Source organism: Suricata suricatta, chromosome 5, assembly GCF_006229205.1.
Source record: "Suricata suricatta isolate VVHF042 chromosome 5, meerkat_22Aug2017_6uvM2_HiC, whole genome shotgun sequence".
NCBI lineage: Eukaryota > Metazoa > Chordata > Mammalia > Carnivora > Herpestidae > Suricata > Suricata suricatta.
The window spans coordinates 135,051,220-135,073,679 of record NC_043704.1 but is presented as its reverse complement, the minus strand read 5'-3'; the positions used below and the strand labels follow the sequence as shown (position 1 = coordinate 135,073,679).

General features: G+C 39.3%; 1 protein-coding gene across 1 annotated transcript in view; it reads left to right on the top strand.

Moving 5' to 3' along the window:
- Window positions 1-22,460, top strand: part of ZNF385D (zinc finger protein 385D) — an 848,110-nt gene that overhangs the window by 617,764 nt on the left and 207,886 nt on the right. The window contains exon 3 of the mRNA XM_029938772.1: window positions 18,659-18,801. Within this exon, the coding sequence (XP_029794632.1) occupies window positions 18,659-18,801 (143 nt within the window). The remainder of the gene's footprint in view (window positions 1-18,658; window positions 18,802-22,460) is intronic.

Genomic DNA, 22,460 nt, shown 5'->3' with positions numbered 1-22,460 from the left:
CATACACCTTACACAATGTTCAATTTCTATTACTGTGTAATAAATTCACCAGGAATTTGGAGGCTTAAAATAATAGTTGTTTAATAGGTCACAGTTCTGTTGGTCAGAAGTCTAGTACTGGTGTGGCTGTGTTCTGTGTTCAGAGCATCATAAGGCTGAAATCAAGATATTGGTTGGACTAATCTGGAGACTCAGGAAAAAATAAAAATCGCTTCAAAGCTCATTCTCGATGGCAGGATTCAGTTCCTGTGGTTGTAGGACTGAGGTTTCTGTTTCCTTGCTCCTGGCGGCCTGGGGTTGTTCTGAGCTCCTTACCCATCTGCACATCAGCCACGGGACATTGTTGTATCGTTTTGGTGCTTCTCTGGCCAGCAGGAGAATATTCTTTGCTTTTGAAGAGCATATGTGATTAGCACAGGCCCCCTCCAGTAATCTCCCAATTTTGAGGAGTAATACTCATCACATTCATAGACCTGGGGATTATGCACAGTGTGTGTCCCAGGAAGCAGAAATCTCACTGGTCTGCTCAACACTCACAGATACACATACCCTGGACCGTGGGCTTATCGATTCTGTCCTCAGGCCTCAGGGTTCTTAGTGTGTGGTTCCTGGACCAACAGTATCAGCATTGCCTATCAGTTAGTACAACATGTAACTTAGCAGGCCTTACTCAAGACTCAGTCAGAAACTCTGCATAGAGTTTTGCCTCAGCAGTCTGTATTTTAACAAAACCTCCAGGTATTTCTGATGCTCACAAAGTCTGAGAACCACCACTTTAGACCAGGATCCGCAAACTTACAACTGGTGCCAGAGAACCAAATCTGGTGTGATGACTGTTTTACTAAATAAATGTTATTGGAATAAAGTGGTGTCCATTGGTTTACATATTGTCTGTGGCTGCTTTCACATTACAGTGGTGGAATTACACTACAGATCATAAATTCTTTATTATTTGGCCATTGAAAATTAGAAAAAAAGCTTGCCTACCCCAGCTCAGGGAGTAGAGCTTAAGTCCGATACTATTTTAACTTGTTCTTATTCTGCATATCTTCCCCTATGAATCCTATAAAGTTGCATATGGGATTTAAAAGCTCATTTCCTAAAAAGTTTTAACCCTTGACAGTCATTCCTGCTAGAGGGCCTGAAAGTGTGCCATTTCCTCCAGACATGGTTGCAACTGAAATAACTTATTTTATTCTTCCTCTGCACTTTCCGTCCTCTGTCTGCTTTTTCTGTCTTAAGTGAAAATGGAGAGCAGCTGTTCACCACTCTTCCTATATTACTTTTCAGAGACTCGAAGAGACTCACACGGAGTCTCTTACCTCCAAGCAAACATTGCCAATACCTTTAGCTTTTCTCCATTCCTTCTCCTTCCCTATCTGCCTAGTCTTGAATCATGTCTTTTTTTCTGTCTTGGATATTTACTAGGGTGTGTACATCTTTTGTGAGTTATTAGACTGTGAACATACTTAGCCAATTTCTCTGGCTTCAGTATTAAAAGAAAACAGAACAAACAAATGAACCTTCCAAGAGTTTAGAATTTTGCTTTTTATTTTGTGAAGACTTCTGTGTGATTGAGTTTCTTCTGACCTTACTTTTGTCTGAAGTTCACCAGATGTGGTATTTTACATGCTTTTCTCTCCAAAATCAGTCTAGCAATCAGGCTCTTAATATGATTAATTCTTACGTTCTGTGGCTGCACTCATTAATTTCAAATGCGTGGCATCGTGGAGGTTTTCACTGGCATCTGATATGTTTAGTTGGCCAGCCAATTGGTTCAACATACTCTGGGTGCCCAATTTTAATCATTCGAGCTTTTTTTCATTTCTGTACATTCTGCGAATCAAGCAACCAATGAAATCTCAGCTCCAGTGAGTTTAATCCTTAGTCTTGGTATTTTCTGATTTGTGACACTAAAGATATACACGATGGTTTTTTGTTTGGTTGTTTTGTTTCAACTTTTTGTATTTTCTTTTATCCTTTGTCTGGATTCTTCCAGAACACATGTTTTGTGGGGGGGGGGGGGGGGCTGCAAATATATGCAGAGCTCCTGTTCTGTCCCTTTTGGTTTCCCTCCTGCCCCGCTTTATCTGTGATGTACATTTGTGCTCTAGGTTTTATGGATGTCTTTGAGGGACAGCCAGCTTTCCTAAGCTTGCCTCTTGAGGTACGCCCTGCCATTTCCTTTAGCAGATTAAAGCCTGCTCATTTGAAATATCTCATTACTGAAATAATCACTTTTAATTTACCAATTGTAGAGTCTTTACCTTTCCAGAAACATAATGAATAATATAATTTGCTCCATGCCAATCAAATTTGGATCCCATGTGCCAGAAATGTAGGACTCCCTTCACAGAGGCTCTCTGAACATATGAGTTTTTGAAAATAAGAATAACATGTTTTGAAGAAGATTTACCTTATCATATTCTTATGATATCAGGGAAGGACTTGAGATATTTTATAACAGTCTAATACTCTGAAATGCGATGGGAGAGTCTGAGTTCTTTGTGAACAGTTCCGCTATGTTCATTATGTCCATCGTTAGAATTTATCAATCAGTTGAAACCCTCCCCAGACTAGCTAAATAAAAAATGTAACCAAGGATAATCGAATATGGAAGACAAAATTAAAAATGAAAATGCAACAGACTATCCAAAACATCAACCTGGTTTTGCAGGAGTGGCCATTAAAGAAAGGCTATCCATACAGCATGGCTGTGTATGGGGAATAAGAAATATAGAATTGTGAGCTTATGTCTAGAAAAGAAAGGAATTATGTAGCACAAATGATTTGGCTAGGAGGATTTGAGAAAAAGAGCCAGCTAAAGTTTTGGCTAGACTAATTGAATTCTTCAGCTACAAGCAAGACTGCCATCAACAATTATTATCAAGATTTCCCCAGTGCCAATGTGCCATCTGAAACTGTCTGCCAGGAATAGTTGGTGAAAATATAGCAAATGGACAAGAAAGCTACTCATAAAATTAAATGGCTTTGATTCCAATCCACGTGAATACCAGAATATGCAACATTTTGGTTAAAAAAAAGTATCCGTCATAGCTGATACTGTTAATTAAATATCACACATGCTCGGTAAAATTTTTTTTTAAAAAGTAGGTTTTCAATCGTGTAAAAATATGGAGCAAAGACCAAATAAGACCAACCAATGTCTAGTTAAAAGCTGGTTTGCTTTTGTTAATATATATTAATATTAACAAATTGTCCTTGTTTTTTACTTGATGGCTCAGAAAAGTACTCCATTTTATTAAACGAGAAGACTCTTATTCCAAAGGGGAAGCTGGAGAGAATAGGGATGGAAAAAAGCATGGGCTCATTCTCTTGCTATTGCTTTCATTTTATCTTTATTTAAAGGGCTTGGGATCATACTTACTTTTATTAAAACTTACCCAGGGCATTCATGACAGTGGGCAACCAATAAATATTTGATGAATGTTTGTGAGAGAGAATGAACGTGCCAGGACGTAGATCTGAGAGGACAGAGAAGTGAGGGGCAGGAACAGAGAAGAGGTGACTGGGCAGGGAAGTAATTGAGAATACAACTAAGAAGGGGAGAACTGTGAATCAGCGTGTGTCTGTTTTTCCTGTGACCGAAAATAATAGTAAATGTTTCCAGGCTGGATTCTAAGTTGGCTAGTGTAGACACAAGGCTTGTCTCTCTCTCGTGCAATACTTTGTCAGATAATGTCACGCTCTTAATTACTTACTTTCCAATTTAAAAGGCAGAAATACTTCTGTGGGTTACCGTCGGATCTTCAAAGAGTGGGGGTTTCCATGTGGGGCATCTTTTTGGGTCATTTCCATGTTATTTCCAGGTTGTTGCAGTAACAGCTTTGTCTAGGTCCAGTGGGTCATCTGCATGTCTGAGTGGATTATGATTGTTCTCTGAACTATTCCTCTTCCTGCCACACCCTGTCCCGGTCCTTCTTTCCTCCCTCCCTTTCTTTTTTTTTTTTTATTATTTATTTTATTTTTGAGAGAAAAAGAGAAAGCATGAGCAAGGGAGAAGCAGAGAAAGAGGGAGACACAGAATCTGAAGCAGGCTCCAGGCTCTGAGCTGTCAGCACAGAGCCCGACATGGGGCTCAAACTCACAAACTGTGAGATCATGACCTGAGCCGAAGTGGGACACTTAACCGACTGAGCCACCCAGGTGCCCCTCTCCCTTCCTTTTTATTTCGGTTTCTTTTTAATTTTGTTTCCTATGCCTTCCACCACAATGCTCATATATCAAAAACAGGCATCAGTGAATACTTCATATTCTTCAGAGGAGTAAACTAAATAGTATTAATGAAATTAAATATAGTTTGCTATTTCCATTTACTCTCTTTGGATTCGTTTTCAGAGAAATAATGTCTCACTCACTAAAGAACACTTAAGTGCCCATAATTTTCAAAGCACTTCATTAGGTATCATGAGAAAAAAAAAAATATATATATATATAGGAGAAGAAACCACATAGCCGTGAAGTTCCTTAGGACATGACAACATTGGAATTCGGATTTAGGTTTCGGATGACAAAACCTGTTCTCATAAGCACTTCAAATGTTCTGTGGAAGTTTGCAAAAGAGAAAATTGATTTGCGTGCTAAAAGGACAGGGGGAGGGAGAAGTGACATTTCAGCTAAACCTTGAAGGGCAGGGAGGAGTTAAATAAGCGGCACAAATGTGAAAAAATTAAACAAGTATTTTCCTTATCTTAGTTCTATGATGAAGCTACTCAGTGGTATGAATAGGCAAGTAAAGGTCATAATGACATTGATAACATGGGAGACAGATAGTTAGCACTCGGAAGGCATAATGACTTTTGAAAATGATATGCAGGACAGATCAGAATCATTCAGGAGAATGCAAGGCCAATTTCAGAAGAGGCACTTCTTGCAGAATTTCTCTCCTCTCTCAGCAGGCATTCCTGCTCAAAGCAATTTGACTCATTCTGTTTTGTTCTTCCTTTGGGATTAATGTCCTTTCAAAAGCACAAAATAATCTCTACAATTTAAGGCAAACAGGCCCATGAATTTAAAAGGACTCCATTTCTCCTGTCTGTGATCAGAACCCCTTTGCAAGTTTCTTTTCAGGGTCGGTAGTTCTTTTGTTTTCCACAGATCTTTCTGGGTTTACACTGATCATGGGCTTCCACGCTCTGATACACATCAATGAGGAAGAATATCTACGAGGAAACCCCGTATTCTCAAGGTGTCTAGTAACATCTGAGGTGTGCGGGGGTCTCACAAACATCTTTACTATGTCAACAGTCACTGCTGCAAAAAGCCAAGCTCTGGAAGTCTCCTATTTATTGAGGAGCAGGTACCAATCTCCAGCTCTCCTCCTCATAACCTGGGCAAGCTTTGGCAGAAAAGTCAAATGCCCTTCTTAGCCCTCTCATCAGATTCTAACACCGAGAAGGCTGAACATGTGACCAAATGGCTTGGTTTATGGACACCCACGACTGTGATTTCACTACCCATCTTCCCGTGCTTGCAAAGCATTTCCATGTATTTTTTAATCTGAATGATAATAATAGAGTTTAGGATGCCGTAATGTCATCGTGTTTAGGTCATTTTGAGTATCGTGTTGTGGGTAGCAAACTTCGATCAAATGGATTAGATACTGGCATGCTGTGCCGGAAGGGTTCGCAGGTCAACTATATTTATGATTGATTGGTAACTATGCCCTGAATACTAGAAAAGAAAGCAGTATTATGGATTTGTATCCTTGGCTAATGGGGACAATGGATAGAATACGATCTTTACCAAGAGCAGGAGTGGTTTTTTTTAATATTTTAAATGTTATTTATTTGTTTTTGAGAGACAGAGAAACAGTGCAAGCAGGGGAGGGTTAGAATGAGAGAGAGATACAGAATCTGAAGCAGGCTCCAGGCTCTGAGCTAGCTGTCAGCACAGAGCCCGACGCGGGGCTCGAACCCACAAACCATGAGATCATGACCTGAGCCGAAGTCGGACACTTAACTGACTGAGCCACCCAGGCACCCCGAGAGCAGGAATGTTGAAATCAGTCAATCACTATTAGCTTTCCTACTTTGAATTAGCCGCTATAAAGTACTTAATTTCATATAGCCTCAGTTTCACTACTACAAGTATTAAATTATTGAATTAGCAGATTGTGAAAATTAAAATCCTACCTATATATAAAGCACTAAAAAATTGAGAGTGGTTATTATTATTGTTTTAATGTTTATTATTATTATTATTATTTGGAATTGAATAGGTCACTATATGTAGTCCACCACACACCAGCAGAGTACAATTTAATTACTGGGATATTTTATCCTAATTGCTACATTAAATGTTTCTCTTCAGAATGTATTTAGGCCTATGATATCTGGATATTCAGATTCTAATTCTTCTAGCAAGAAGACAAGCTTCTAGTAAATCTGGAGTCAAAGAAAAATCAGAGACAATTTTTTGACGCCCTACCCACACCAGTCTGTTAGTTCTGGCTTGAGTCTGAGTTGAGTCAAACCAGTAGGTAATAGTACCAATAAATCAAGATGTGTATGCACCTCACAGCAAGTAAGTAACTATGTATTTTAGGCTGCAGTTCATAGCAGGGTGAGAAATTGGTCTTGGCAACCAGAAAAAAGCCTGTGGTGTTCTCCTGTTTATCTCGGTCTCCGGTCTTGGACTTTTGGTCAGTGCCTGGTATTTTCTGAATTCAAGGCCACTCCAGAAGGCTCTCGCAAACTGACCCTTTAGTGCCCATCATGCCTACCAACATGATTCCCAACAGGAACAGCTCCCACTGATCATTTGTTTCCCCTTCATTTAAATTTGTTTCAATCCTCCTATTTAAATGCAGTATTTTTACGATGTCTTTTATTTATCCCAGTATAGATGTCCCTTTTCATTATGTGTTGTATTTTGATGATGGCTCCATAACCTTGGTAGGATGACTTTCTCCTCCCTGATGCTCTAAGCAATTTCTGGGTTTTTTTTTTTTTCTGGATTTGTGAATCCTGTATCTGCTCTTTCCTGGCTGTTTGAATGTGGAAATGTAGGTCCTTTACTCAGAGGCAATTTCTGTTTCCATCAGTGTCTTTTTCAAATTGTTGAGAATCACAACTTGGTAGGTTTTGAGAGGAAGAAGGGTGTACTGTAATCAAAGAATATGGGTTTGGAATCAGATATCTCTGATTTCTAATTCTTCTTGGCTTTACCACTTAACAAGGTGCTTTATCTTCAGTAAATGGATCTAACTAAGCCTCTGTTTGTTCACCTGTATAAGGAGAAGGATATCTTCACTGTTTACAAAAAATAATGTTTGTAAAAAAGCCATCTAGTGCAGGACCTAGAATATAGTAATTGCTCAGAATGACAGGATTTCTCATAAAAATTTAAAAAAAAAAACCGCTATGTGTATATTCCCACTTGCAGTCACATATAAGCATTTTATTTGTCTTCCATTTTAAAGCCCGTCATTTTCAGGACACCATAATTACCACAATTCCATTACTAACTGATTTTACATCTTTTCCAAGAACCAAATGTTTCAGAATTAAAAGAAAATATAAAGTTAGGTTTGTTTTAAGCTACACCTGCCAGAAGAAACAACCCCACTGAGGCCGAGACTAAACAGAGCACATGTCAGCTCCACAGGGAATGTTCTTGAGGAAACCGAAATAAGAATTTCTTTTTGCTATTTCAGAGTTTGTAAGAATGTTCACCAAAGCAATGGAAACCAGAACTCACAGTTCTAAACCTTAGACACTAATGGATATTACAAATTGAGTGTGCTAAATGTTGGCTCCTTCAGACAGCAAAAATGTGATCGTCACTGTTCTTGATATATTTTATTTAATTAGGTGATGGTGAGAGTGACATTGTCTCTTCCTTGGTTATTTCTAAATGTTACCCAATACTAACTACAGTTGCATTTCCTGGGAATTTTGTGTCATGACTATTATGAAAGAAAATTCAGTTGAAATATGGGGGAGAAATCACAGCGAAACGTTGAATGAAAACCTACACAATCAAGTGAATGCTCTAGGAGATACTACTCTTAGGTTCGATAGAATTAGTTAGGATGGGCGTAAGTCTAACTTCTCCTTTGCTCCTATGGACTGTGTAGACCAAGTGAAAAGGAGAACTAAACCAGTAACAGGCGAATTCAGTCAAAAAGAGGGGTATCTTTGGATGAACATGTCTGCTTGATTCATTCAGTCGGCTCTAACAGAACACCACAGACTGGGTGGCTCATAATCAACAGACATTTATTTCTCACGATTCTAGAAGCCAGGAAGTCCAAAATCAGAGAGAGGGGTAGGCAGATTTAGTGTCTGATAAGGCCTACTTTTTGATTCAAAGGCTTCTGCCACACACATGGTAGGGGCAGAGATCTTTCTGGGGCCTCTTTCATAAAGACAAGAATCCCATTCTTGAGGACTCCACCCACAGGACCTAATCACCGCCCAGGCCTGCCTTCAAATACCATCACCTTGGGAGCTGGGTTTCTAATTTAGGGTGGGTACAAACATTCGGTATTGGATTACGGTATCTGGTAGGCTCAGTATATGCATAATATGCAATATACTGGGTTATAAATCCCAGCAGAGCACAAAACTGAAATTGCTTCTTGAATAATCCAGTGCCTTACACATGAGTCCCTCTCAGTATACATTGATTTGATTTGCTTTGGCAATGTATTAGAATCAGTTTTTTGAGTCTAGAATTTGTTTTTCTCTGTTACACATCATCAAAAAAAAATGGCACTATTTGAATAAACTGTGGCTATAATGGCTTAGACTCTGGAAACAGAATTTTTGGTGTCGAATTTTGGCCTCACACCTTACTAAGGTGAACAGTTGTCTAGCCTCATAATTATTCCTTTTTTTTTAAATATATAAGGCTATGAAAGGACAAAAGGAGATACATTATGTAGACTACTCAGCACAGGGCCCCTTGTGTAGGAGCTGAAATATAATTGCTTTTAGGCTGTTGGAGGAAAGAGGAGCTGTTTAAAAGATAGAACAATTCACACCTAAAAAATAAAATCCATGGTTAAACAATTTAGGTAGAGAAAAAATGCTAATGAAATTAGATTATAAATAGATTTGAGCATTTTATGTTTGGACCACGGATTTATTATTTATTTTTAAGAAAAAAATCAACAATGGAAGCTTAATTGGACTAATAATATATGATAAAATATTCCTCAACTTTTATCAATAAATAGCAATAAACTCCGTTCAATCCCTATTTCTGTTCTAGTTTTTCCAGGAAGTTGCTGGTGAGTTTGCCTTTGGGCAGGCGCGTTCTCTCCCTTCTGTCTAGCAATTTCGCCAGTCCTACTCTGTCTTCCTCAATGGGCTAAAGCTGGTTAGGGCTCAGGCTTAGATCCAGGCTCTTCTTCAACACATTCCTAAGGAAATCTTTTCCATGTCCATGATTCAATTTCCCACCTGAAACTCCTCCAGTGTTTGTTCAGAGTGAAATCTCCTCAGAACTGGCTTCTAAGCAGTAGTCCCTCTTATCCAATGGCTACTTTTCCTCTTCTGTTTCAGGCTCATTAGGTCAAAAACTTAGCTTGACTTCTTTTATACTTGGTTCTCAAGTTAACTAATAGCTTCACCATCTGCATTGTAAAAACGCTACTTATGATAAACAAAGGTGGTGTGCAATTCTTATTTAACTCATTTTTAAGAATGTTTATTTATTTTTGAGAGAGAGAGAAGTACGTGCACACACAGGCACGTGGAGCAGGGGGAAGGGCAGAGAGAGAAAGAGGGAGACAGGCTCCATGCTGTCAGTGCAGAGCCTGATGTGGGACTCAGACTCACAAACCGTCAGCTCATGACCTCAGATGCTTAACCAACTGAGCCACCCAGGCACCTCTCTCTTATTTAACTCATTTTAATGGTACTAGGAGAACACACTAAACCATTTAAACACAGGAGATGTTTCATTAATACACATTTACTACCTATGCGCATTGGCTACATGTTACATATCCATGCAACACAATTATGTCATGTGAGGGTGGGGAAACAGGAGGGAAGATATTTATCAGGCTCTGGAAGAAGGTATGCCCACTGGCATCGCAAATTTCATGCAGGCAAGTCCCAGTTGAAAGTCACAGATCATGGAAAAGCAATGCCAAGTAACAAGACTTCAGCATCATTTTTTTTCCCTCTCTAGAGTGAGCTGACTATAGCATGGATATTATGAGCAAAATTACCCTGAAAGACAGATGTAGTGAGGCAGGTTTAACTGCCTACATTAGCTGGATTTCAGCACTTGGCTATTAATAAGACTGCATTGTGACACACTGTGTGTGATGAAATAAAAGTTTTGTGATAACACTCTCAAAAATTATCAGATATTAATTTCACCAGGACTGACCCTTTTTGCATCCATGAAGATATGGTATTATTTTTATCCAAAGCACTCATTATTCACTAGTATTGATTTCGGCATTAAACATTTTTTAAATTCAGTTTCCCTTTGAGTATTATCATCCCTGATCACACATGAGGATTCATATTGGCCATTGTCTTCTCCAGGAGTGGACAAGTAATCTCTTCTGGTGTGATTGTAACGGTGTCTGTCTTCTGACTATGCCCACATTTGGCTCTTGGAAAGTTCTTCTCCTTAATTGCAGAAGGAGAAGAAACCAGGAGACAGCAAGACTTTCTCTCTTATCAGCAATGCATTCTGAAACAGACACTATCAGGCAACTTATCTGTAAATACTCATCACTCAAAAATGTCTCTCGGCTTTTCACTGTAGTGGTCATGCCGATCAAACCTTCTGTGATGATAGAAATGCTTTCGAACTGCCACATACAGCATGGTAGCCTCTAGCCACATGTGGCTATTGAGCATTAAGATGTGGCTGGTGTGCCTGAGAAAACGGAATCTTTAATTTTACTAATTTTTAAGTTAAAATAGCCACCCATGGGGCACCTGGGTGGCTCAGTCAGTTAAGCATCTGACTCTTGATTTCAGCTCAGGTCATGAGATCACAATCTAGGATCAAGCTCCACATCTGGCTCAGTGCTGAGCATGGAGCCTGCTTAGGATTCTCTCTTCCTGTCTCTCTGCCCTTCTCCCCACTTGCATACTCTCTCTCTTTCAAAATAAATGAATAAATATTTAAAAAATGAAAAAATAACATAGCCGTACACGCTAACGACTCCCGTGTTGGACAGCTTGGTATTGGAACATCTTTATTATTACTTGTAACTTATTCTGTGAAATTAAATCTTGGGAAATTCCTCTTGAGGACAATTTTACATTGACATTTTGTATAACTGGTACTGAGTTGAGAGGAGTTTTTCAGGCAAAATCTTTTGACTCCTTGTAAGAAGGCACTTTTTCTGAGTTATGTGCCCTTAGACAGAGGGGCTGAAATACAGGGTTTAATGACTAAATCTCCTTCCTCTGGCATTCCTAACAGAATCTTCTCTAGTGTTTCCCAGGCACCAGAAATTGTCATGAAAATTAGTTAAATAAATGAGAGATTCTACTTTTCTTCCAGTGAAGACTTGACTCATGATATTGGCAATTAGATAATAGCTTTTTTTTTTTTTTGAAGTTTGGTCATGGTGCTCATGGACAGTGGCAGAGAAAACAACATTAGCTAGTCCTTCGTAGGTTCCTTCCAAAGTGAGTTTTGAGGTGATTTACTGGCATACTTAAATGCCATAACTTCAGATGAATACATAAAGCATTGGAACAAGGGAACATATGGCTGGCTCACATGTGTTTTCTTTCATGGTTAAAGATGGAGTCCCGACCAGTGACTTAGGCTAATTAACGTTTCTGAATCAGTGTTTCCAGGGTGATGCTCCCATTGCCCTGACTCACACTCACCTCATTCCTCTCTGTGGTCAGTCAAGGACAGGATGTGAGCTGACAGCCACCGTCCTGTGTGGCTTCCTGCCACCACTGGCCTTGTGGGTCAGACCTTGCTTTAACATTTGAACTGACCTGCCAAGGGCAAGTCACTTTAGGCCAGTGAAGACCTTCATCCTGAGGGGGAAAGTGCAGGGTCAACTTTCCAAAACCTAGTAGGTAAATCAACAGTCTAAACAGGGGGGAAACGAAGGCAATAGAAGAGCAATTGTGAGTGAGTCACACTAAATTCAGATTTTATTTCAAAATAAGTTTCTTGTTTTATCATTCAGTTCAGAACAATATTTAAACAAAGATCAAAACTGAATGGGAGTTGGGGTCACTATGGATAAGGGGAAGCATAGTAAACATACAGTTTCCTAGCCAGAAAGTTGAAAAATCATCACAACTTTGTAATACCCAACCAACAGTCCTGAGTATTTGAGAGGCAGTAACACAAGGGAATACAACAAACACGTATTTTTTTTTCTGATTTGGCAAGAAGATGTTAAAGAATGCAAACTGGAGGGCTTTTGAAACATATTTGATATGATATCCTTGTCCTTCTGGATTCTTTCTCAAATAGGAGGCAGTGCCAGGGTGTTCCCATGGTAGATAAATATCTGTGATAAATACTGAATATTCCCTTATCATAGCCTTGACAAGGAATGTGTTGATTTTTCTTGAGCAGTAATAAAAAATGCAAGATTTCTCATTTGATGTATTACGTCTAGCTGCAGAGAAGCTGGCTTGTCTTATGTGGCAAAACTGACGTTGTAGAATGTTGTTGTTCTTATTTTGTTTTTGTGGTTGTTTTAATTTAAAAGCTGCATCAGTGCTTTGAAATTTATTAAGGTCACTTGGATTCACAACAAATGCCATTTCTTACCTGTGTGCTTTAGGTAAGATATTTTGCTTCCTGGAGCTTTGGCTTTTGAGTTTATAAATTAAGTATTGAAATAGATGCATGGCAGAATTGTTGTGTAAAAAAATTTTTATTATTTTTTATTTTATATTTTTAAAGTTTTATTTAAACTCCAGTTAGTTAACACACAGTGTAATGCTAGTTTCAGGTGTACAATTTAGTGATTCAACACTAACGCCTGGTGCTCATCACAAGTGTTTACTTAATCCTCATCACCTGTTTAACCCATTCCCCATTCCCCCCCACCTCCCTTCTGGTAAACATCAGTTTTGTTAAGCATCTTGGAGGTATTAAGGGACAGTCGATCTAGTCCATGCAATTACTCAATAGATTTATAAAATGTAGCTATATTCTCTACACCCACTCCCACCCACCCTGGCTGGCGGATTTCAGTACTACAGCACTCCATGGCCAATGTTTGTGTCAAATAAAGACTTACCTTTATGCCCCACCCATCATGTATTTTCTACTTCCTGTTAGTGGGATCAGATCTTAATTTTTTGCCTATTATCACACAGACCCCAGAATTCCTAGTGCACCTTTCTTTCCCTCCTGTAACGGTTATGGGTGGTGTTTCATGTGTATGAAAGCAGTTGCTCCACAATTAACTGCTTAAGACTTGGTATTATATAAAATGTTCTTGGTGTTTCCCTGTTAGGTATGAATATTCTGAGTGGTTTAGTAGTTTAATCATAGGTCACTATTGAAACATATATCTATATTTATGATAGTTGAATGTACATTATGTTTATATATTTAATATATAAGTTAATATGCATGTATTTAATGAAAGTACATAATTAAATATATATACATACATATGTATGGATATATATGTGTTTGTGTATATAACACTGATGGTTAAGGAAAAAGATACTATAGAAATTATTTATCCCATCAGGAAATCAGCTCTGAAACATACACTATTTTGAATATTTAACAACATCAGCCCTTGCTTATGTTGAACTTTGGTTTTATCATTTGGAGAAATGAAAGATTAACCAGTAGGTTAAGCTGTCAGGCAGAACATCTGTGACTGATAAACCCTCAATGGATTAAATGCAGAAGTTCAAGGTTAAAGTGTTACATTACAGAAAGAGCACTGAGCGCTCTGAAGGAATATTTCAAGATACTGATTTACAAAGTATCCTCTTGGTGAAGACTTTATTTCTGCAGGGGTCAAAATAAACAAAGGGAATAATATGAACATGCTTTTAAAAGTGTCTTCATTGACTGCTTTCAGAGAGCCCAGTTTGCGTCTGGAAGAACTTGAAAAGCTCCTTTGAATTTATTAGATTCCTTGAAACATGTATGCCTCCCTCACTGAGGGCCACCTGGCCAGGCCCCGTGCTAGGCGCTGTACAGAGGCTGCCTCGGACATGATGTGCTTCAGGTAGCAACCAGTGGCTTCGAATTCCAACAGAACTGTATGAATGATTAAAACAGACGTTTCCAAATCTATCTTTAATTTGATTTTCAAAAATGCAAACATTTGAGGCGACCATGTAGCACTCTGCCATATAATCTGTTTTTAAAAAAATACTCTATGAACCAATAGGTTACTCTAGTATTTTTTCAAATTCACAAGTTTGTACTTTGGTAACTATACAGCTGTCTTGTGAATAGACCAAACTAATATTTAACGTTGGCTCTATAGTTCAATTTGAAATTCTAAATATTAACTAGCAGAAATAAACATAAAAAAGGGACAGAGAAATTTTGTCAGCTTTAATAATTACCTTATTTACTTTAATACCTTAATGTCTAACATGATATATATTCCATGACTATTTTTGATTTGTTGACTTTAACGGTATATTAGAAATTTGGTATATAGAGAGATATGAACTGCTCTGAAATCAGAATAATTTGTTAAATTTAATTTGTTAAACCTGTGCATGTTAAAATTTCCTAGGCTGTGAAATATGTGGTTCTAGATATGTATACACAGAGCTATAAATAAAAAAGGCCTGCACTTACATTTTATTCAGTCTCTGCTCATGGAGGCTTCAAAATGATTTCCTCAAATTAAGAGTACCAATATTTCCAGAAGTGTGACATTCCAAGGAATGAAGTGACACTGTTGGTAAACAAGATCTCTTTTTTTTAAAGTTAATTAATTTATTTCGAGAGAAAAGTACACTCAAGAGCAAGAGGGAGGGGCAGAGAGAGAACACGGGGAGAGAGAAAAATCCCAAGTGGATTTTTTCAACATTGGGCTTGAATCCGTGAACCTTGAGACCATGACCCTAGCTGAAACCAAGAGTCAGACACTTAACCAACTGAGCCACCCAGGTGCCCCTCAAAGCTACTCTTTTTAATGTATAAAAATGCCTATAAATTCATTAGGTATTTTAATCCTTAGTATTGTTAAGATAATTTTATAATAAGGAAACTAATAATAAACATATATTTGTATACTAAATGCAATAGTTTTTGTTTTAAAAATGAGGAAATGAAGTTGCTGTCTTCTCAAGGAGAATATTTTAATTGGCTTTACAAATGAAACACATTTTATTTGCTAATTTTGATTTTGCCTTATATGCAAATAATATTCTTGCTACTGAGCTTGTACATATTGGTAAGAGGAAATATTTCAGGACTTATCCAAGTTTTAAAAGGAGAAATGTTAGTCACAGATAATTTTTTAAGAGGTAGCTTCAATTTTGTTCCTCAATATCCACACACTATAGATTTAGAGGCAAGACTCTATTTTAGAAAAAAGCAATTCAGCATTTCACTTAGACGCACGGATAGCCGTACCCTGCTGTCCAAGTTCTTCTGGAAGTGGCCTCTGAGACTTCAGTGGGGAACATCTGTGAGGAGTGAAGCATGCAGAATTGGGTAGTGAAAAGTTGAACTGTGCTGCAGTCACAACAGAGCCCCCTTCTATCCTAGATCTTGTGACGAGGTCCAGAGCTGATATCCCAGCTGCAGAGTTGTCTTGCCCTGAGGGGAAAGGGAGCGAAGCCCAGACACCTGCTTTAATGATTGGCCTCTGGAGGAGTTTGAGCTGCAGTGAGGCAGCACCCTCTGCCCAAGGCAATTTATGTAAAGGATCTCAGGTGTGAGTCCTCAGCTACCAGCTCTCCCAGGAGCCAGGGAAGGGGGTGTGGAAGCCCTCCACAGCGTCCGAGACACCTGTCTTTGCATAGCCAGTAGCCACAGTATGGAGTGACTTGTCCTCTGCTTTCCAACCATCTTCTTTATTTCTTAAAGCAGGTAGGAAGAGATGGGCTCAACGAGTTTGCCTAAGTTCCCCAAATTTTATGACTCTTCCTTGACATTTTGCATCCCCTACTAAGGAAAAGCCAGTGGTAGCATTGACAGCAGGTCTGCAGTGGTTCCTGTAAGTGTTCGTGAAAGTGTACATGAAATACGTATCTTGGAGGAAGAGAGGTGGGAATTAACTTTACCAAGCAATCAGCCAACTATGTGCCTCTTACTTATTTATTTATAAAATAAATAAATAAGCTTGAACTATTTCTTTAACCTTTTTGGGTATCTGGAACTCGAGGGGGACTTATCATGAAATAATTACAAAATATGTTCCTGCTGAATTGCATTCTTATAAGAATGGAATGTTTTGATGGAAGCTACATTAACAGCTAAAATGTTTTCCAACTTATTTTTTCTCTATGATATCATGTTAGCCCTTAACCTAATTTCTGATATTTTAGGCTCAAACAAAGTGATGGATGTAAATGAGCACCTTTTGCAAAGCATGATGTGTGACACAGATAAAAATAATGTCAAGTTATTTATTCAAGCTCACTACTATCTGTGGACTTGATAAACCCCATCCCTGATATCCACTAAGACATATTTTACTTTGAGTTTTCTGAAGAGGTGCTGACCAAACATTTATTTTGGTTCTTTAACTGTTTATCAAAAGAGAAATGCTAGCAATACTACACTCAGAACAGACCTATCACTAAAGTTTTATGGATACTCTCTCTAAGGAAGTGTAGATGCCCACACTCAGCATACTAACAGGTGGACAATAAAACAAGTTTATGGTGTGTTCTGGTGAATGTAGACTTGGTTTTGTTTTTTTTTTTTTTTTGCTTTTATCTGTGTTTGTTTTAACATCTGCCCTCTATTTTCTGACTTGGACTACTTTTTATTTTAATTGGTTGGCTGAGTCAAACTTGCTGTTGTTGTCCTTGCTGTTTGTTAAGCAATATTTTAAGAGGGAAGTGAAAAGAGGGGGAAAATACTGGCTTTGTTAATTTGGCTCCAGCTGATTTTATACCTGGAAACAGGAGAGTTAATGGTTTTTCTGTATGGTTAATTAAATCTTGTGCTGATGGCTTCTGTTGTAGGTATTAAGTTACCCACCTTGTTAGTAGATCCACTGGTCTAGTAGGGTTAGATTTGCCATTGGGGAATCATTTTAGAGTGTTTACCTTGTGTTCGGATAACTGATTGAGGATAGGATGATGGTCGGTGTCCAACTGAACTGAGGTGATTTTTTTCTTTTAATTTTTTTTCTATTTTATGTTTATTTATTTCTGAGAGACAGAACACGAGCAGGGTGGGGTAGAGAGAGGGAGACACAGAATCCAAAGCAGGTTCTTTGGATGAGTTCCAGGCTCTGAGCTATCAGCACAGAGCCTGACGTGGGGCTCAAACTCATGAACGATGAGATCATGACCTGAGCCGAAGCTGAACCTTAACTGACTGAGCCACCCAGGCGCCCCAATTGTGAGATTTTTAAAGCTTTTCCTATGGGTCTCACTCTACTTTGTTTTGAAAACAAAATGACAGGCAAGAAAGGGGCACAGACATGGGCCTCTCTTGTCTCATCTGTCTCTTAGAGTTCTTTTCCGTGAGAAAGGAAAACTCCCACTGTATTTTGTTTTCCTAATGCTTCTTGGATTTTCACCAGCAGGTTTTTACAGTCTGTTGCTTGCCTCTCAGATTAGAAGAATGCTGGCATATTTTAACGGTTTCCTAGGATTCAAACAGCCTTTAATTAACAGCAAATTGATATTTTGGAATGTTCCCAAAATATGGGAGACTGAACACTGGGATGGGCTTCTTTCCTTCCAGCTTCTGAGTGCACTGAGTCCTGTAATGGGGGTGGGGGAGGAGGGGGGGTGCTCCTTGGCAAACAGCTGGTTGCCTACTAGTATGCAAAGGGTGTCTTTGTTGGCATGATATTCCCACTGCTTGCTCATTGGTGGCCTTCTAAACTCCATGTACTCGTGACTGGGAAGGAGGCAGCTAGTCCTCGAATGCTCAGAACTGCGGGGTGCTGAACAGTTCAGGAACTGCTTGGTTTGTGGCTGGGTTCGCTCATTTTAATCTTCCAGTTGCCAGGGCAGTAAGGTATGGCTGCCTATCTCTGTGGTTCAGTTTCTTTTCCATGCCAAGTTCATGTCATCTTGCTGCCAGAGTTTGGGATGTGCTGGAAAAGAGCATTTCTGTAAAATAATCGCTTAGAATTGATGTGTTTTCTGAGCAGAAGTTAGTTTTCAAAGAGGGATAGGAGTGCATTGGAGGGGTTTTCTTTCTGAACCAAGGGATCTCCAGGAAAGGTTTGTTGCTGATCCAGCCCAGAGCTTTAGTCAGGAAAGGAAGGATAGATTGGGGAGCCTGAAATGTTCGGAACGGTCCCTGTTACGACACAACCATATAGTTCTGTCTGAGGAGGGAAACAGAAGCTTAGCTGGCTGCCTCCACCTAATGGCAGATCTGCTCACTGGCCAGTTTCCAGTTGAGGTCACTACACTCCAAGTCTAGTATTTTCCAGTGACCCACAAAGCTGGCCTTTTGGGCTCAAAGGACACCTCAGTGGTTTTTGGTTTTTGTTTTTTAACACGCACAATGTCCCTGATCGCTCCCTTTGCTCTCCTCTCTGCAGGTGGTACATGCCAGAGCCCTGCTCTCCCAGCCCTGGTCCGTCCACCAGCCCCTCCTCTGCAACCTTCGCTGGATATCAAACCCTTCCTTCCCTTTCCTCTTGACACTGCAGCCGCAGTCAACCTCTTCCCCAACTTTAATGCGGTAAGTCCCAAGGTCACGTTTGCGTATGTTAAGGTGGTAAGTGCCTGGGGTGTACGTTTTTCTTGGTGGTGGTTTTCTTTATGGAGGGGATTATTTTATTTTCTTGAGCTAATGCTCCTATAAAATGTTGTGTTACTTCTCAAAGGAGAATCTGCCGCAGCGTTGTTTCAGTACAACATTTGAGGTTAGAGGGTTCCTTTTTATAGCTGAGCCTTTGGGATTTGTTATGAACAAGAAATTCATTTGGCCACAGGGTCATAACCTCAGTGCAGAACGGAAAGGGGAGAAGTTGACCCAGTAGCAATGAGACTAGTCCTGATTTGCCAGGGGCCAGGCAGTCATTACCTGGGTTTTACTATATCGTTTGTTCTGAGGATTGTCTGAGAACCACAAAGTAGCTGGCTACCTGGTTATATAAGGTGTCCAGAACCAGGTTCCTTCAAGGGAAAATGAAAAGAGATTTAATCTGGTTGGATTGGTCTTGAGTTCATGTCTCCCCTTTAGTGTCTTTCTGGGTAACATGAACAATTCCATTATTTTGGAATATATCTAAATGAAAACTTAATGAATATGGTATAGAGAACATTATAGTTCAAGGTGATGTCTAAAAACGGAAACAAGTTCCTTCTCTCTGGATCCTGCACTTCAATTTTCAAATCTGTTGCTCCTTTTCTGATTTGATAAAGAGGACCCTGATAATCGCAATAGTGATACATTCCATTTGCAGAACACTTTTTTCCTCCTTAACTTAAAACAATCCACAGTTCTGGTAGTAGGAGTTTTTTGGGGGTTTTGGTGTGTGCTTTTTCCTTCCTGCCTTGTCACAGTCGCTCAGTTAAATCTTGCTTAAATTGCTTTGTTTTTTGGACTTTGTTGATGGCCTTCTCAACATAAGCTCAATCACTTGCTTGCTTCTGTTTTCTCTCTTAGCCTGTCTTTGTAAGTGAACAGATTTCTCATATTCATCATCATCTCTGCACAAGCAGTGAGAGTATTCTGATGATGAAAATAGAAATAAGGGTTGAAAAGGTTAGAAACCAGAAAGTGACTTTTTGTTCCCCCTAATGTCATCCGATTCAGATTTCAGCAGTTTGTCATAATGCAGGTTTGAGCTTATCAATGACAATGACGGGATGTGTCAACACAACCAATGCAAAGAGGATTAAGATGGGAGGTCATTGAATGCCCAGTGACCTAAATAATACAGATTTCTTGTTGTGACATCTTGTTCCCATGATGGAGTTTTAAAAATCTTCCCACAATTAGATCATTTACTTTCAAGAGACAGAAGTGGGTCTTATTTTCTTTAATAATACTCCGTCACGGGACTTTGGTCAGTGAGATGGGGCACTTATATGCTAGTCCTCGCTCAAGGTCAGGGGAGAATCAGAATGATCACTTTGCTCTTATAGGGGTGAGGGATTTTCCGTGGGAATGTTATTTTGAAATTGATGGAACATAAACAGAGCTGCATAAAGGTCATGTTTCCAAAGTAGATGTTTTTAATCCTAGGTGTTTCAAAAGAAGACCAGAGAAAAAAATTGCTCAGCATCAAATTCTCAGATTTTTTAAGTGAGTGCACAGAAGTCCCCTGGGTTCCGTTTCTCTGCTCCTCTGTTGAGTGGCTTCCTGGCATAGTCTTGCTTCCCAGACTCCCGGAGACAATCCATCAAGGTGCTTTACCTGGCCTCTGAGACCACTTGGCATCCTGTCAGTCCGGTCTCATGTCAGTGTTAGAGCAGTTGAGGTGAAGTTCCTGGAAGGCTGTAAAAAGCTGGGCTTTAAACTTTCGATTTGCTAGTTGAGAAACATTAAAAGCAAAATGATTAATTTGATTGATGGTGAGTGTTGTTTGTCATAAGAAAAAAAACAGATGAGTGATATGCTCAGCTGTCAGACACTTGGCAGTCTCTTTATCCTCTTTACTACTGTTCCCTCCTCTTTAAAAGAGAGTGGACCTAATAATCTCTTCCTATGGGGATTATTTCATTCAAATATTTGAGTTTTTGTGGGCAAAGGAAGCATTGTGTGATGATCAAACTGGACCCTGTAACTAGACTGACTACGTTCAGATTTCAAAGTTGCTACTCAACCATCAGTATGACCTTGGGTAAGTGACGTAACCCCATGTATGTCAGTATCTTCATCTGTAAAATGGGACTAAAAACTAACCTACTTCTTAGTCATGTGGTAATGCTTGGATGTGTTAAATAATGTAGAATACCACTCAACACACAGCAAGCACTTTTTTGATTGGTAGGTATGGTGTTCATGCATAGCTTTTAAGCTCTTCTTGTTTTGAATGGGCCGGTTCATTGACTGACTGCAAAAGTTTGACTTGATTCTTTTTCCTCTCTGATGAACTTTGACTTATGTTTGTATTCGCTCCATTTAAATAAGGAGACCCTCCGTTGCTGCACATTTAAGTTATTTCCTCTCAGTGCCGGTCAAACTGTGGCCAACCAAGGATTAAGCCACTCCTTGCTGCTTACTAAGAGAAATGGTAGCAAAGCCCATAATCAGGTGGCTTTGGACTGAGAGTTAGAGTACAGAGCACTTCTCTAATTAATAACCTGACTTCTTGATTTTGTAGCAGGTGTGAATCTCATTCCAGGAATTCAGGGTGTATGAAGCATAATTTTTTACTGTGGTAAATTAATTTTATTCTTGATTCAAAACCCCATTTTATGATGAAGGGAAATGCAGTTTAATTCTGTTTCAGGGTGTGCTAAGGTTCTGGAATCTAACAGGCTATCCATTCAGCTCTTGGTGGGAAACTATACCCTTGTTCACTAAGCTATTTATCCACATAGGCATTCATAGATGGTCAGCCCCTGGTTAGCATGCCTGTTTAGGCCCCCACATTCCAACTTTAGACACAGAAACTCTGCATGGCTGTTGGTGGCCCCTTCTGCCTAGATGTGCCAAATTACTATTATCTCTTTGCCAAGAAAATGATTAACCATCTGCCACCCAGCAGCCTTCCCACCTCTGACCTTTTCAAAACAAGTTCATAGCAATCACAGACTGCCTGCCTGTCATATTCCTCCACTTTGGATGGAATTATCTGTGTGGAATTACCTGTCTCTTGGGAGTAGGGTGGGGAAGAATAGGGAAGGAAAAACTATATATATGAAATAAAATCATGAAAACATAAATGGATATCTCTGATTATTATCCTTCCGCACGAGCATAAGCCACTGGGTTTGGATATGAGCCAAGAAGAATAACGAAACATCTGTAAAACTGTGCACAGTTAGAAAGGAAAGGAAACAGGTGTCGAATTTGAGCATGGATATGGATATAAAAGAGGCCATTCGAGTTAACAGTTAGGCTCCCTTGGTCTACCCAAAGCCAACTTTTGAAGAATAGCAACAGAAACTGTTGTCTTGACCTAGGGATGTTGAACCATGGGTGTTTCAGTAGATTTGAGACAAGAGAAACCTTTCTGTGAAATCCTCATGTACCCCCTACACTGCCCCTCAATCTCTTAAGACACTGGGGTCTCAGTGCTTAGGACCACTCTGATCCCAGTGGTCATATTCTACATCAGCATTTCTTGAAAGGAACCAGTCCTCGAAGTAGGTAGGTGATGTTTAGGAAAAGAAATAGTAGAAAGTGGTGTGAGCTTGGTCCATTCTATCAACTGCTATTTATTA